Below are 13,424 nucleotides of genomic sequence, written 5' to 3'. Positions count from 1 at the left end.
TTTAAAATGAAAAGCTGAAATGTCTTGAGTCAATAGGTATTCAACCCCTTCGCTACGACACTCCAAATTGATCTCAGGTGCATCCAATTTCCTTTGATCATCCTTGAGATGTCTCTACGACCTGATTGGAGTCCGCCTGTGGCCAATGTGGCCAATTCAGAACAAGAAAGTGAAAGTCATTGAGTGGCCCAGTCAAAGTCTAGACTTGAAACCCATTGAAAATCTGTGGAAAGACTTGAAGATTGATTGCCGTTTACCGAAGCTCCCCATCCAACCTGACAGAGCTTGAGCAAATCTGCAAGGAAGAATGGGAGAAACTCCCCAAATCCAGATGTGCAAAGCTGATACAGACATATCCAAGAAGACTCAAAGCTGTAATCGAAGTATTGACTCAGGGGGGTTGAATACTCATGTTAATTACACATGTCTGAATTTTAGTTTTAATCAATTTGTAAAAATTTCCAAAATCATATTTTCACTTTGTCCTTATGGGGTATTTTTTGTCGATCAGTGACAAAAATTTAAATTTATTCCATTTTAAGTTGAGGCTGTATATGAAAAAGCAAAGCTGTGAAAAGTTTGAAATAAAATGTTGCAATTTTTTTTTTTTTAATGCTGAAAATAAAAGCTGAAAGCCACAAAATATGAAAAAGCAAAATGGTGTGAATACTTGCTGAAGGCACTGCAATACAGGGTTAGTGTTACCTGCTGAAATCCCTTGTATAGAAACATTGTGGCGATCCCGAAACGACGTCAAACAAACCAGTTCGCCTCTTACACCACCATCTCCTCCTGACGATTACCTGATCAACAGCTACGCACCCATAATCCCTCTTAATATTTGCACCTCGCGAATCATACACTTCAGTAAGAGAAGACAATGTTTGTTTTCTACTATTAGATACAGAAATACAAAAAAAAAAACAGTCACGTGTTTGCTTTCGCAACAGGCAACGACGACAGGTCTTTGAGATGAAAGACACTCGGTACACAAACCTGATCGGTGCGCCACGAGCCGCGGCTGGTTTCAGCAGCACCGTGAGGGTGGTGGCAGTTTCTTCCAATGGACGCTCCGCATCATAGCGAGGCATCGAGGGTGCTGGAGACGGGACGCATTGATAAAGTCTCATTTCATGTAATCATTGTGCTTAAAGCTCAGAAAATAGGGCAAAATGGAGAAGATTGTCATGGGGACCGCAAGGCTAACCCCCGCTCTAGCAGGGAAAATGGCCTTTTAAATGCCTGTTGTGTGTGTGTGTGTGTGTGTGTGTGTGTGTGTGTGTGTGTGTGTGTGTGTGTGTGTTGTGCTTAAACCTTCGCCTGACCAGTGACAAGAGAGTAAGCGTTTTCAAAGATTTCATTTTTTACCTACAGTGTATGAAATGTCCCCTCCAATTGCAAAAGTTATTAATTTGATGAAACATATTTGACAAATACAATCATATTGATAGCACTTCTCAACTAGATGGTATTCATGGAATATTTATTAATCATAGAAGCCTGGTGTTGGCTTAGCGGTTAGGGTGCCGGCTTGGGCTCCTACGATCCTGGGTTCGAATCCCGGTCGATCGCTAAATTAACACCAGGGGGGGGGGGGGGGGGTTGACTCAGCCTGTCATCCTTCCGAGGTCGGCAAATTGAGTACCAGCTTGCTGGGATGAATGATCCCGGTGTGTACCCCGGTTTAGAATAGGTACACCGTATCCCTGCGCATCGTAAGAGCGTGACCAAGGGTTGGCGTCAGGAAGGGCATCCGGCCATAAAAACATTGCCTCAAACAGGGAACCATGATTGTCATGGGGCCCGCAAGGCTAACCCCCGCTATAGCGGGGAAAATGGCCTTAAAACGATCATTCATTCATTTTCATTCACTTATTAATCATAGAATACTATCTATGAATCACTCACTTCATTCATGTCCTCATATCTTGGTTTGGTCAGAAATTTCACCAAACCACCACGAGTCTTTAAGCGCTATTTCACATGGGACTAGATGGGCAGCACCCACCAGATATGTTGGTGCTGAAGTGAACGGTAACTCTAGGCCCAATGCCCCGGCTGGTTCTGGCTCCGAGTGTGAAGGCGTAGAGCGTGCCGGGGTGCAGGCCCACGAACACATGCTGCCGCTCACTACCTCGCTTGTACACCGTGCCACTGTCTCCAGCCACATCAAAATTCTCGTCAAAAGATCTTTGGCCTTGATACGAAACCTGAGAAAGTGCCGCATTCGGAATGCAGAGAGAAGTATAATTGGTTACGGCTAAGGAGAGTGAAAACAAGTAGAGATACATTCAAAGTACACCGCCTGCATGCCAAATAAATAAATAACATATCCTCCAGTGCACGGCATCATAAAGAATCAATTAAATGATTAATCAATAAACAATTAATCGATTAATTGATTAATCAGCAAATCAAAAATATCCTTTATAAAGAAATCACTTGGTCACTGTCGTGTTCAAATATTAGCTTCCTAACTCAAAAGGTGCCTGACATTTGCCCAGATGAGAAAGAAAATAAATAAGTGTTTAATAAATTGGTAATAATTAAGTAATTAATCAACTGATTGATTAATCAAAAAACAAAAAATACCGTTTTGCCAAAGCACACTGAGCTAACATTCTACCTGGTTCCACACAAACAATGTCAAATGAATATCGATGCTGAATACAGAATTGTTATGAGATGTGACGTCTTCACAATTCATCAAGTGTGGTGCTTTGGAAACCATTCCGAGAATGTATTCGCAGTATTAGATTTAAATTGGAAACCTGAGAAAACAACTCGATGGTGTGGGATTAATTAATGAGGGAAATTATAAAAAAATTCCTGAAAAGAGAAAACGGAGCAAATAAATTACACTTATTTTAATCATTTATTCACAAAGTGAGAATGAAGCTCAGCATCACCATACACCAGTGCTTGGAATGGCATTTACCACGATAGTGGAAATAACACACAAACACACACACATACAAGAAGTTGGATACATTGAGACCCTGGGAGGGCTCTCTCTGTTCCACCTTTTGAACCCCGCATTTGGAGATAACAACCAACGACACACATACACATACACACATACACATAACTCACATACTGACACACACATAACTCACATACTGACACACACATACACACACATATATGTACGCACACACACACACACACAAACATACACACATACACATAACTCACATACTGACACACACATACACACACATATATGTACGCACACACACACACACAAACATACACACATACACATAACTCACATACTGACACACACATACACACACATATATGTACGCACACACACACACACAAACATACACACACCCATGTGCATGCATACACACACACAAACATACACGCACACACATACACACAAACAAACATACACACACCCACACAAACATACACACACCCATGTGCACGCATACACACACACACACACACACAAACATACACACATACACATAACTCACATACTGACACACACATACACACACATAGATGTACGCACATACACACACACAGACACACACAAACCATGTGCACGCATACACACACACAAACATACACGCACACAAACACACACAAACATACACACACACAACCCAAACATACACACATACACACACACAAACATACACACACCCATGTGCACGACTGCACGCATACACACACACACATACACACACACAAACATACACACACCCATGTGCACGCAAACACACACACACACACACACAAACACACACACACACACACACACAAACACATACATACACACACACAAACATACACACACCCATGTGCACGCATGCACACACACACACAAACACACACACACACACACAAACACATACATACACACACACAAACATACACACACCCATGTGCACGCAAACACACACACACACACAAACACACACACACACACAAACACACACACAAACACACACACACACACACACACCTTATATTGTTGCGTTTCGTGCTACCGTATAACCCTCGTCTAAATTTAGCAGATTTGGTTAACCCCATGGTAAGTGTTTGACATGTAAATTTGCACGCACATGAATCCATGTGATTGTGCTGTACACCGATATGAATGAACGAGTCGGATCTGATCAGCAATGAAAGCTTTATCAGAGTAATGTCCACCCAACATATATATTAACGGTGATGTTAGTGCAGCGAATGTGATTCGAGTACGGGGTATGATCCACTTGAGAAAGAATGAGGTCGACATGATGGATGGCAATCAGTCGGACGTGAGCATGATGGACGACACTCAACAAGCAAGGTGAAAATGTTGAACCTCGTAGAGCGTGATGAGGCCATTGCAGTGGTGAGGTTCACTCCATTGCAGCTGCATCTTGTCTTCCCACGTCTGTGCCGTGAGCGAATGCAGAGGGACTGGTCCCGGCACTGCGGGGAACGACACGAAGCACAGCCTAAGGTGAGGCGCATCACGACATCTCGACATCGTCTCGGTGTTTACATGACCTTTCTGTTACCATGACAACAGCACGAAGACCTTCGTTCCCATTTTACAACCCGAAAGCGCTGGCGAGGTCCTGCATCAGGGCATTGTGTAAACTCTGCCATTTAAACGCATTTTCTGGATTCCAATCTGAAATGCCAAACACGTGATCATCCTTTTGATCTTTGACTTTGAGTCTCCGAGCATCACATCGCATGATCAGCAAGGGAAAATAAAATAATGAGGATTGTGTTGGAACATTCAAATTGCTATCAAACGACGACGCACGAGGATTCATAAAAAAAAATTTTTTTTTAACATACTCAGTCGAGGCTCATATAAGAGCTAAAAATATATAAATATATACATTTTTAAAGATTTTAAAGAGATAAGTTATATTATTCTAGATAATCGCCTTTTTGGGCAGGTTACAAATTTACTGATCATCCTTTGTATATGGAACCCAACAATGGAACGCAACAATGAAAGAGGTAATCCCATTGTTTCATTGCTGAAAAACAAAGGAAAGCCATTGTCTATTTGCCATTGTTAATAAAATGAGGGTAAATCATTGTCCTTATAATAATGGGGTTGACCTTTTTTTTTAAAAAGGTCAATATTATAAAACAACTTATTTTCGACCTTAATTCCCATTTCCAGTGCGGTCCCCCACTCGGATTTCCCTCGTCGAAAGCGATCCATCAAGTTCACCTTCCTGACTCACAGCAACCATCTTCGTGTCCTTCCTACCACATCACACCATCCGACCTTTTTCCCCCCTTTACTCCACGTCCATGCACCAGTTGGTCCATGACACTTATTCCAGGGTTCCCATCCTCCATCCAAACCACACGTCCAAACTACCTCAACCTCGGAGTTCTCATCTCCAATACGATAAATTCTTACTTCCAGATGATCCCTGACATGTTCAACTCTCCTAATTTCCCCAAAAAGGAAGCGGGCCCACCATTTTCGGATTCTCAAGATTTCAGTTATTTCGCTAACTGTCCCACTCAGAAGCGAGACTCGGTGCGGAGTTGCTGTTGTTGTTGAAGAGCGTCTATCCACGTGATGCGATGTGTGGGACATCACGTAGTCAGTCAAGCATGCATTGCCTGACTTATGGGTGTTTTAGCAGATGGGATTTGTCTGGTAAGATGACCACCAACGCTTTCATGGCACATGACATCACTCCACCGATTGGTTGGTTCGCGTGTGTCTGGGCCAATAAGATTTCGAGTCTCAGTGGGTGGACAAAATTGGTTGAATGGAACAGAGAGGGACTTCTACAGTGGCAAGAGAAAAGGTCTAGCTTACGGGGAGCTGCAGAAGAGATCTCGGCAGTGGATATTAAGAGCACTGCGTCGTTCACCAAGAGTTGGAAAAGTTGCGTCGTGGGTAAAGCCGCAGCTCCCTGAAGGGCTCAGAGCCTCCACCCCCCGCTCCCACCCCCCATTCCACACACCTCCATCCCTTGAGAAGATAGGATGTGCTCCACCACAGTATTGCATTCTTCTATCTTTGTTTTGTGTCCCTTCCCTCTGGTCTTTCTATCCCCTTGTGTGTGTACAGGTGTAAGGCATAGAGTTCAACAGGTGAGCCATTGTCTGTTTAGAGATGAGTGCATGTCTTCCCCACTGCAATGATTCATCATCCCCTTCCTTGTTCTTGAATCCCCACCCTCAGTTATATAATTTGCATATTATTATTGTCTTCATTTTGGCTCACGAGAGATGGAAACTGCATCTGGAAGGAATCATGAGGTGGCGATGGCCAGAAGTCTTGGAAGACTGGAGGGAAGAACACGAGATAATAATAACGACAGAGTTCATAGAATATCTTACTTCACGCAGTGTTCATGTATATAATTAAATTGAAATTAAAAAAAAAGAAGATTTTAAAGGTCGTATAAAAATTAATTCCGGAAGTTTACCACCGTCGACTTGGGGAGGACAACCAGGTGTTCGTTTCTGGAACAACAAGTGTGAGTTGGGTGGGGCTCTATCTGAATGGAGGGCAGAGTGGATGGTAGTAATGAGTCCAGAAGTGAAGGAATGGAAAACAGAGAGGCAACCAACCACCTGCCTGTGGTGGGTCATCAATACACCCTGGGACTCAGCCTCTTCCAGGAAAGGAACATAGGAAACAGTGGCACCAGGCCAGAGCGGGGAGCCACAGTCCATGCTACCTCGAGATACGAGTCGACCTTGTGTTGGCACAAAAATCAAACGGATCCTTGTCAATGCTTTCCTGAAATGGATTGGGAAGTGATGGGACACGGGCATGATGAGATAGCAGACTTTTCTTCCATTCCATTCTTTTTCCCCAGTTAAAAGGGTAAGACGGCAACATTTCCTTTTCATAATTAGCCTTTTAATATTCCTCGTAATTGGCCCGGAGGGTATCGTGAGTCAACCGCAAAGTATCGACTCGCATCACTTATTCATCAGACCAGGTGGAGCAGCAGGTTATTCTTCTCCGGAGGATAAATTTGTGAAGTACCTGAATTTTATTTTTAATCAGACATTTGATTCACATTTCTGCTGAGACAATTTTACTTCTTCGGAAGTTAAAATCCACACACCTTACGGTGCCCTCAGGCAAAAATTCCAACTTATAGTAGGCCAATCCATCATCGTCACCACGAATACATGACCATATATGTATGGATTGACACCACCGCATGGCCAGAGTGTGTTCCACAATGAGATCAACTCTATTAAAACATCTCCAAACCAGCACAGTCTTGATAAAAGGACAACATGGGAAGAGTCTTTTATACTGTTGCTTTGCGTTTTGCACTAAACAAACAGCGCTAGGTGTTTCAGCCACATTTGGCTGAATGCGGAATCGCACAGTTTTTCTGCCCTCAGGGCAGAGAATATTTTTTATTTTTCAAAATCAGAATATTTTTCCAGGTACAGGTGCTGTACTGTTAAACGGAAGGTTTTTGAAAGTGGCAAGAAAGTGAATTGTGTTCAACAGTGCTCAAGTATATAATACGAATGAAAAAAAATAAAAAAATAAAGAGCTTATTCGAGGGAACTGTCCGGGGCTATACAACAACAACAACACCAACAACAACACCAACAACAACAAGAGCAGCAACAACAGCATGCTAAATTAGTTATTCGTGCCTGTTCATGTCCATTACAACATCCCTAAAAACGGTAAGTTTCCCGTTTGGAATAATTTTCAAATTTGTTCAGCTACCAGACAGACAGACAGAGTACAACAATTACCTTATAGTCAGGTTCACGATGTCAATAAATTATATTTCGTTCAAAATCATGGTAGATTAGCAAACCTATACATTTTTGGAAAGGTTATAGCATAAGGAAACTAAAAATCAATGTTTACATTTGGAGAGATACCTGTATGGCGGCCATTTTGGATTTTCAAAATGGCCACTGTAAAATACATGTTTTGTTATATTTCTACCTCTAATTACCCTAAAAACTTAAAAATATACTAAACCTATATTTTCCGGGACAAGGAATCCAATGAAAGTATCAAATTAGTGCTATGGGGAATGGTAAGACACGAATCAAGGGTTTTGAATTGCAAAATACTGTCTTTATATTCGCGATAAGTTGCATAATCAAATACATGTTATCATTTTGTACAGGCAGTTAATAACATCAAAATGTGTCACAATAATTCATATCACCAAACATACACAGGCAGTCAGCAAAATCATATTACACATGCAGTCGGTATAACTTCACATCTACACAGGCAGTCAATGACAAAATATACACAGGCAGTCAATGGCATCAAACATACACGATTACAGAATATGCCATTTAGAGTTCGTCATCACTGTCCTGTGTGTCGTATCCGACAATATAGTCCGCATCGTTTTCACAGTCCGTTCCACACAAGCAAAGGTCGGTCAAATTGATTGGCAAATCGAATTGGTCGAATCGTCGATCAAATCGAATTCGATGAATCGAATCGAATCGAATCGATCGAATGGTCGATCGAAGCGATTGGTCGAATGGTCGAATTGGTCGAATGGAATTGGTCGATTGGTTGAATTGGTCGGAATTGGCAAATGTAAACATTGATTTTCAGATTTTCCATGTAATAACGTTTCCAAAAATGTATAGGTTTGCTAATCTACCATGATTTTGAACGAAAAAACATAGTGAACCTGACTATTAATCCTTCCTCTCTGTGCATGTGATATCGGGATGCGATTCCATACATTTTGGCAAACTACTGCTGAACTGCAGCTTCGTGTTCCAATTTGTGTTGTCGTGTTCAAAATATAACATTGAATTTAAATGAAGTAGTTCCTCGATCAAAGACTGATGTCTTCAGACAGACAGAGAGACAGACTAAGTGAGCCAATTGCTTAACCGCACTTTTCCCTTCGTGCAAGTGGCTAATTATAAAAGTGAGACTAACAGGGTGTAATGCAGGAAGAGGACATGGACGCAGCAAGCTTCCTGAAAGATAAGCAATGCGTTTTGGAAGGCCCTTCTCTAATGATGTGCCACAGGTGAGCACAGCAAGGTGTTGAGGGAAAGCAGAGAGCAATGTAACAAGCTCGGGTAAAGGAGGCCAATAATCAAGCGACATGGACAATGCAAATGCATGAGGAGTTGCTGGAAGACTTGCATTCTTGTTTTCTACAGCACAGCAGGTAAGATGGCAGATGCATTTCAGGACGTTGTTTTACATTACACGGTAGCTATTTGAATCGTAAATTTTTACTGCGACGCCAATTGGACAATATAACTTCAGCACGGGGGTGACAATTACTTGGGTACAGCAGAAGGAGACAAAGTTTGGTTCAGAAAGTGCACCGAGATATTCAACAAGATACTTCGAGTGAAACAAAATGGGATGCAAACAAACAGGCCAATTTGACTATGTTATCTCATTATATTGCAGCCTCGCTCCACCCTCTCCTAGTTTCCCCTCTCCTAGTTTCCCCCATCCTAACCGGACATCATATTTGAGTTTTTTTATACTCATCTATGGTTCATGGATGAGTTCGTAATTAATTATGTGCAAGACAAAGATATTACGAGATATCGGTGAACTTTTACATCAATCACACAGACGTTAGTAAACAACAAACAAATTAAACAGACATATTAATCTGAGTTCCTCACATCATGAGATAGAGGTTCAGTAGGAATGCTAACAAGACAATCCTCCTAATCGGATGACCCACCTGCAACAGAATGACCCACCCATAACAGGACGACCCAACTATAAAAGGACAACCTACCTATAATAGGATGACCCATATATAACAGGATGACAGGATTACCCACCTATAACAGGACTACTCACGAATAACATGACACCCCACTTACAACAGGACGACCCACACATAACCAGGTGACAAACCCATCACAGGACGATCCACCTCGCAGGATGACCCAACTATAAAAGAACGACCCACAGATAACATGACACCCCACCCATAACCAGGCGACAAACCCAATAACAGGACGACCCACCCATAACATGACACCCCACCCATAACCAGGCGACAAACGCATAACAGGACGCCCCACCTCGCAGGATGACCCAACTATAAAAGAACGCCCCCCCCCCCGCCCTCCCATAACAGAAACATCCTCCCATAACAGGACAACCCTCCAATAATAGGACAACCCTCCAATAACAGGACAACCCTCCAAAATAACAGAACAACCCTCCCATAAAAGGACAACCCTCCCATAAAAGGACAACCCTCCAATAACAGGACAACCCTCCCATAAAAGGACAACCATCCAATAACAGGACAACCCTCCCATAAAAGGACAACCCTCCAATAACAGGACAACCCTCCCATAAAAGGACAACCCTCCAATAACAGGACAACCCTCCCATAAAAGGACAACCCTCCAATAACAGGACAACCCTCCCATAAAAGGACAACCCTCCAATAACAGGACAACCCTCCCATAACAGGACAACCCTCCCATAACAGGACAACCCTCCCATAACAGGACAACCCTCCCATAACAGGACAACCCTCCCATAACAGGACAACCCTCCCATAACAGGACAACCCTCCCATAACAGGACAACCCTCCCATAACAGGACAACCCTCCCATAACAGGACAACCCTCCCATAACAGGACAACCCTCCCATAACAGGACAACCCTCCCATAACAGGACAACCCTCCCATAACAGGACAACCCTCCCATAACAGGACAACCCTCCCATAACAGGACAACCCTCCCATAACAGGACAACCCTCCCATAACAGGACAACCCTCCCATAACAGGACAACCCTCCCATAACAGGACAACCCTCCCATAACAGGACAACCCTCCCATAACAGGACAACCCTCCCATAACAGGACAACCCTCCCATAACAGGACAACCCTCCCATAACAGGACAACCCTCCCATAACAGGACAACCCTCCCATAACAGGACAACCCTCCCATAACAGGACAACCCTCCCATAACAGGACAACCCTCCCATAACAGGACAACCCTCCCATAACAGGACAACCCTCCCATAACAGGACAACCCTCCCATAACAGGACAACCCTCCCATAACAGGACAACCCTCCAATAACAGAACAACCCTCCCATAACAGAACAACCCTCCCATAACAGAACAACCCTCCCATAACAGAACAACCCTCCCATAACAGAACAACCCTCCCATAACAGAACAACCCTCCCATAACAGAACAACCCTCCCATAACAGAACAACCCTGCCATAACAGAACAACCCTCCCATAACAGAACAACCCTCCCATAACAGAACAACCCTCCCATAACAGAACAACCCTCCCATAACAGAACAACCCTCCCATAACAGAACAACCCTCCCATAACGGAACAACCCTCCCATAACGGAACAACCCTCCCATAACGGAACAACCCTCCCATAACGGAACAACCCTCCCATAACGGAACAACCCTCCCATAACGGAACAACCCTCCCATAACGGAACAACCCTCCCATAACGGAACAACCCTCCCATAACGGAACAACCCTCCCATAACGGAACAACCCTCCCATAACGGAACAACCCTCCCATAACGGAACAACCCTCCCATAACGGAACAACCCTCCCATAACAGAACAACCCTCCCATAACAGAACAACCCTCCCATAACAGAACAACCCTCCCATAACAGAACAACCCTCCCATAACAGAACAACCCTCCCATAACAGAACAACCCTCCCATAACAGAACAACCCTCCCATAACAGAACAACCCTCCCATAACAGAACAACCCTCCCATAACAGAACAACCCTCCCATAACAGAACAACCCTCCCATAACAGAACAACCCTTCCATAACAGAACAACCCTCCCATAACAGGACAACCCTCCCATAACAGGGCAACCCTCCCATAACAGAACAACCCTCCCATAACAGAACAACCCTCCCATAACAGAACAACCCTCCCATAACAGAACAACCCTCCCATAACAGAACAACCCTCCCATAACAGAACAACCCTCCCATAACAGAACAACCCTCCCATAACAGAACAACCCTCCCATAACAGAACAACCCTCCCATAACAGAACAACCCTCCCATAACAGAACAACCCTCCCATAACAGAACAACCCTCCCATAACAGAACAACCCTCCCATAACAGAACAACCCTCCCATAACAGAACAACCCTCCCAAAACAGAACAACCCTCCCATAACAGAACAACCCTCCCAAAACAGAACAACCCTGCCATAACAGAACAACCCTCCCATAACAGGACAACCCTCCCATAACAGAACAACCCTCCCATAACAGAACAACCCTCTCATAACAGAACAACCCTCCCATAACAGAACAACCCTGCCATAACAGAACAACCCTCCCATAACAGGACAACCCTCCCATAACAGAACAACCCTCTCATAACAGGACAACCCTCCCATAACAGGGCAACCCTCTCATAACAGAACAACCCTCCCATAACAGAACAACCCTCCCATAACAGAACAACCCTCCCATAACAGAACAACCCTCCCATAACAGGACAACCCTCCCATAACAGGACAACCCTCCCATAACAGGACAACCCTCCCATAACAGGACAACCCTCCCATAACAGAACAACCCTCCCATAACAGAACAACCCTCCCATAACAGAACAACCCTCCCATAACAGGACAACCCTCTCATAACAGGACAACCCTCCCATAACAGGACAACCCTCCCATAACAGGACAACCCTCCCATAACAGGACAACCCTCCCATAACAGGACAACCCTCCAATAACAGGACAACCCTCCCATAACAGAACAACCCTCTCATAACAGAACAACCCTCCCATAACAGGACAACCCTCTCATAACAGAACAACCCTCATATAACAGAACAACCCTCCCATAACAGAACAACCCTCCCATAACAGAACAACCCTCCCATAACAGGACAACCCTCCAATAACAGAACAACCCTCTCATAACAGGACAACCCTCCCATAACAGAACAACCCTCATATAACAGAACAACCCTCTCATAACAGGACAACCCTCCCATAACAGAACAACCCTCCCATAACAGGACAACCCTCCCATAACAGGACAACCCTCCCATAACAGGACAACCCTCCAATAACAGGACAACCCTCCCATAACAGAACAACCCTCTCATAACAGAACAACTCTCCCATAACAGAACAACCCTCCCATAACAGAACAACCCTCCCATAACAGAACAACCCTCCCATAACAGAACAACCCTCCCATAACAGAACAACTCTCCCATAACAGAACAACCCTCCCATAACAGAACAACTCTCCCATAACAGAACAACCCTCCCATAACAGAACAACCCTCCCATAACAGAACAACTCTCCCATAACAGAACAACCCTCCCATAACAGAACAACCCTCCCATAACAGAACAACCCTCCCATAACAGAACAACCCTCCCATAACAGAACAACCCTCCCATAACAGAACAACTCTCCCATA

The 13,424-nt window shown here is 43.9% G+C and overlaps 1 protein-coding gene across 4 annotated transcripts in view; it reads right to left on the bottom strand.

Annotated features, from left to right (window-relative positions):
- The window catches only part of LOC137438851 (receptor-type tyrosine-protein phosphatase kappa), a 493,330-nt gene that overhangs the window by 224,532 nt on the left and 255,374 nt on the right, over nucleotides 1-13,424 (bottom strand). For all 4 annotated transcript variants that reach the window (XM_078767331.1, XM_078767333.1, XM_078767332.1 and 1 more), the window contains exons 10-12: nucleotides 4,325-4,434; nucleotides 2,009-2,210; nucleotides 997-1,099 (exon numbers count right to left, since the gene is read on the bottom strand). In XM_078767331.1, the coding sequence (XP_078623457.1) occupies nucleotides 997-1,099; nucleotides 2,009-2,210; nucleotides 4,325-4,434 (415 nt within the window). The remainder of the gene's footprint in view (nucleotides 1-996; nucleotides 1,100-2,008; nucleotides 2,211-4,324; nucleotides 4,435-13,424) is intronic.

This window comes from Myxine glutinosa, chromosome 13 (genome assembly GCF_964187855.1).
Source record: "Myxine glutinosa chromosome 13, kmMyxGlut1.1, whole genome shotgun sequence".
NCBI lineage: Eukaryota > Metazoa > Chordata > Myxini > Myxiniformes > Myxinidae > Myxine > Myxine glutinosa.
The sequence above is the reverse complement of the archived record's forward strand: the minus strand, read 5'-3'. Positions and strand labels throughout refer to the sequence as shown.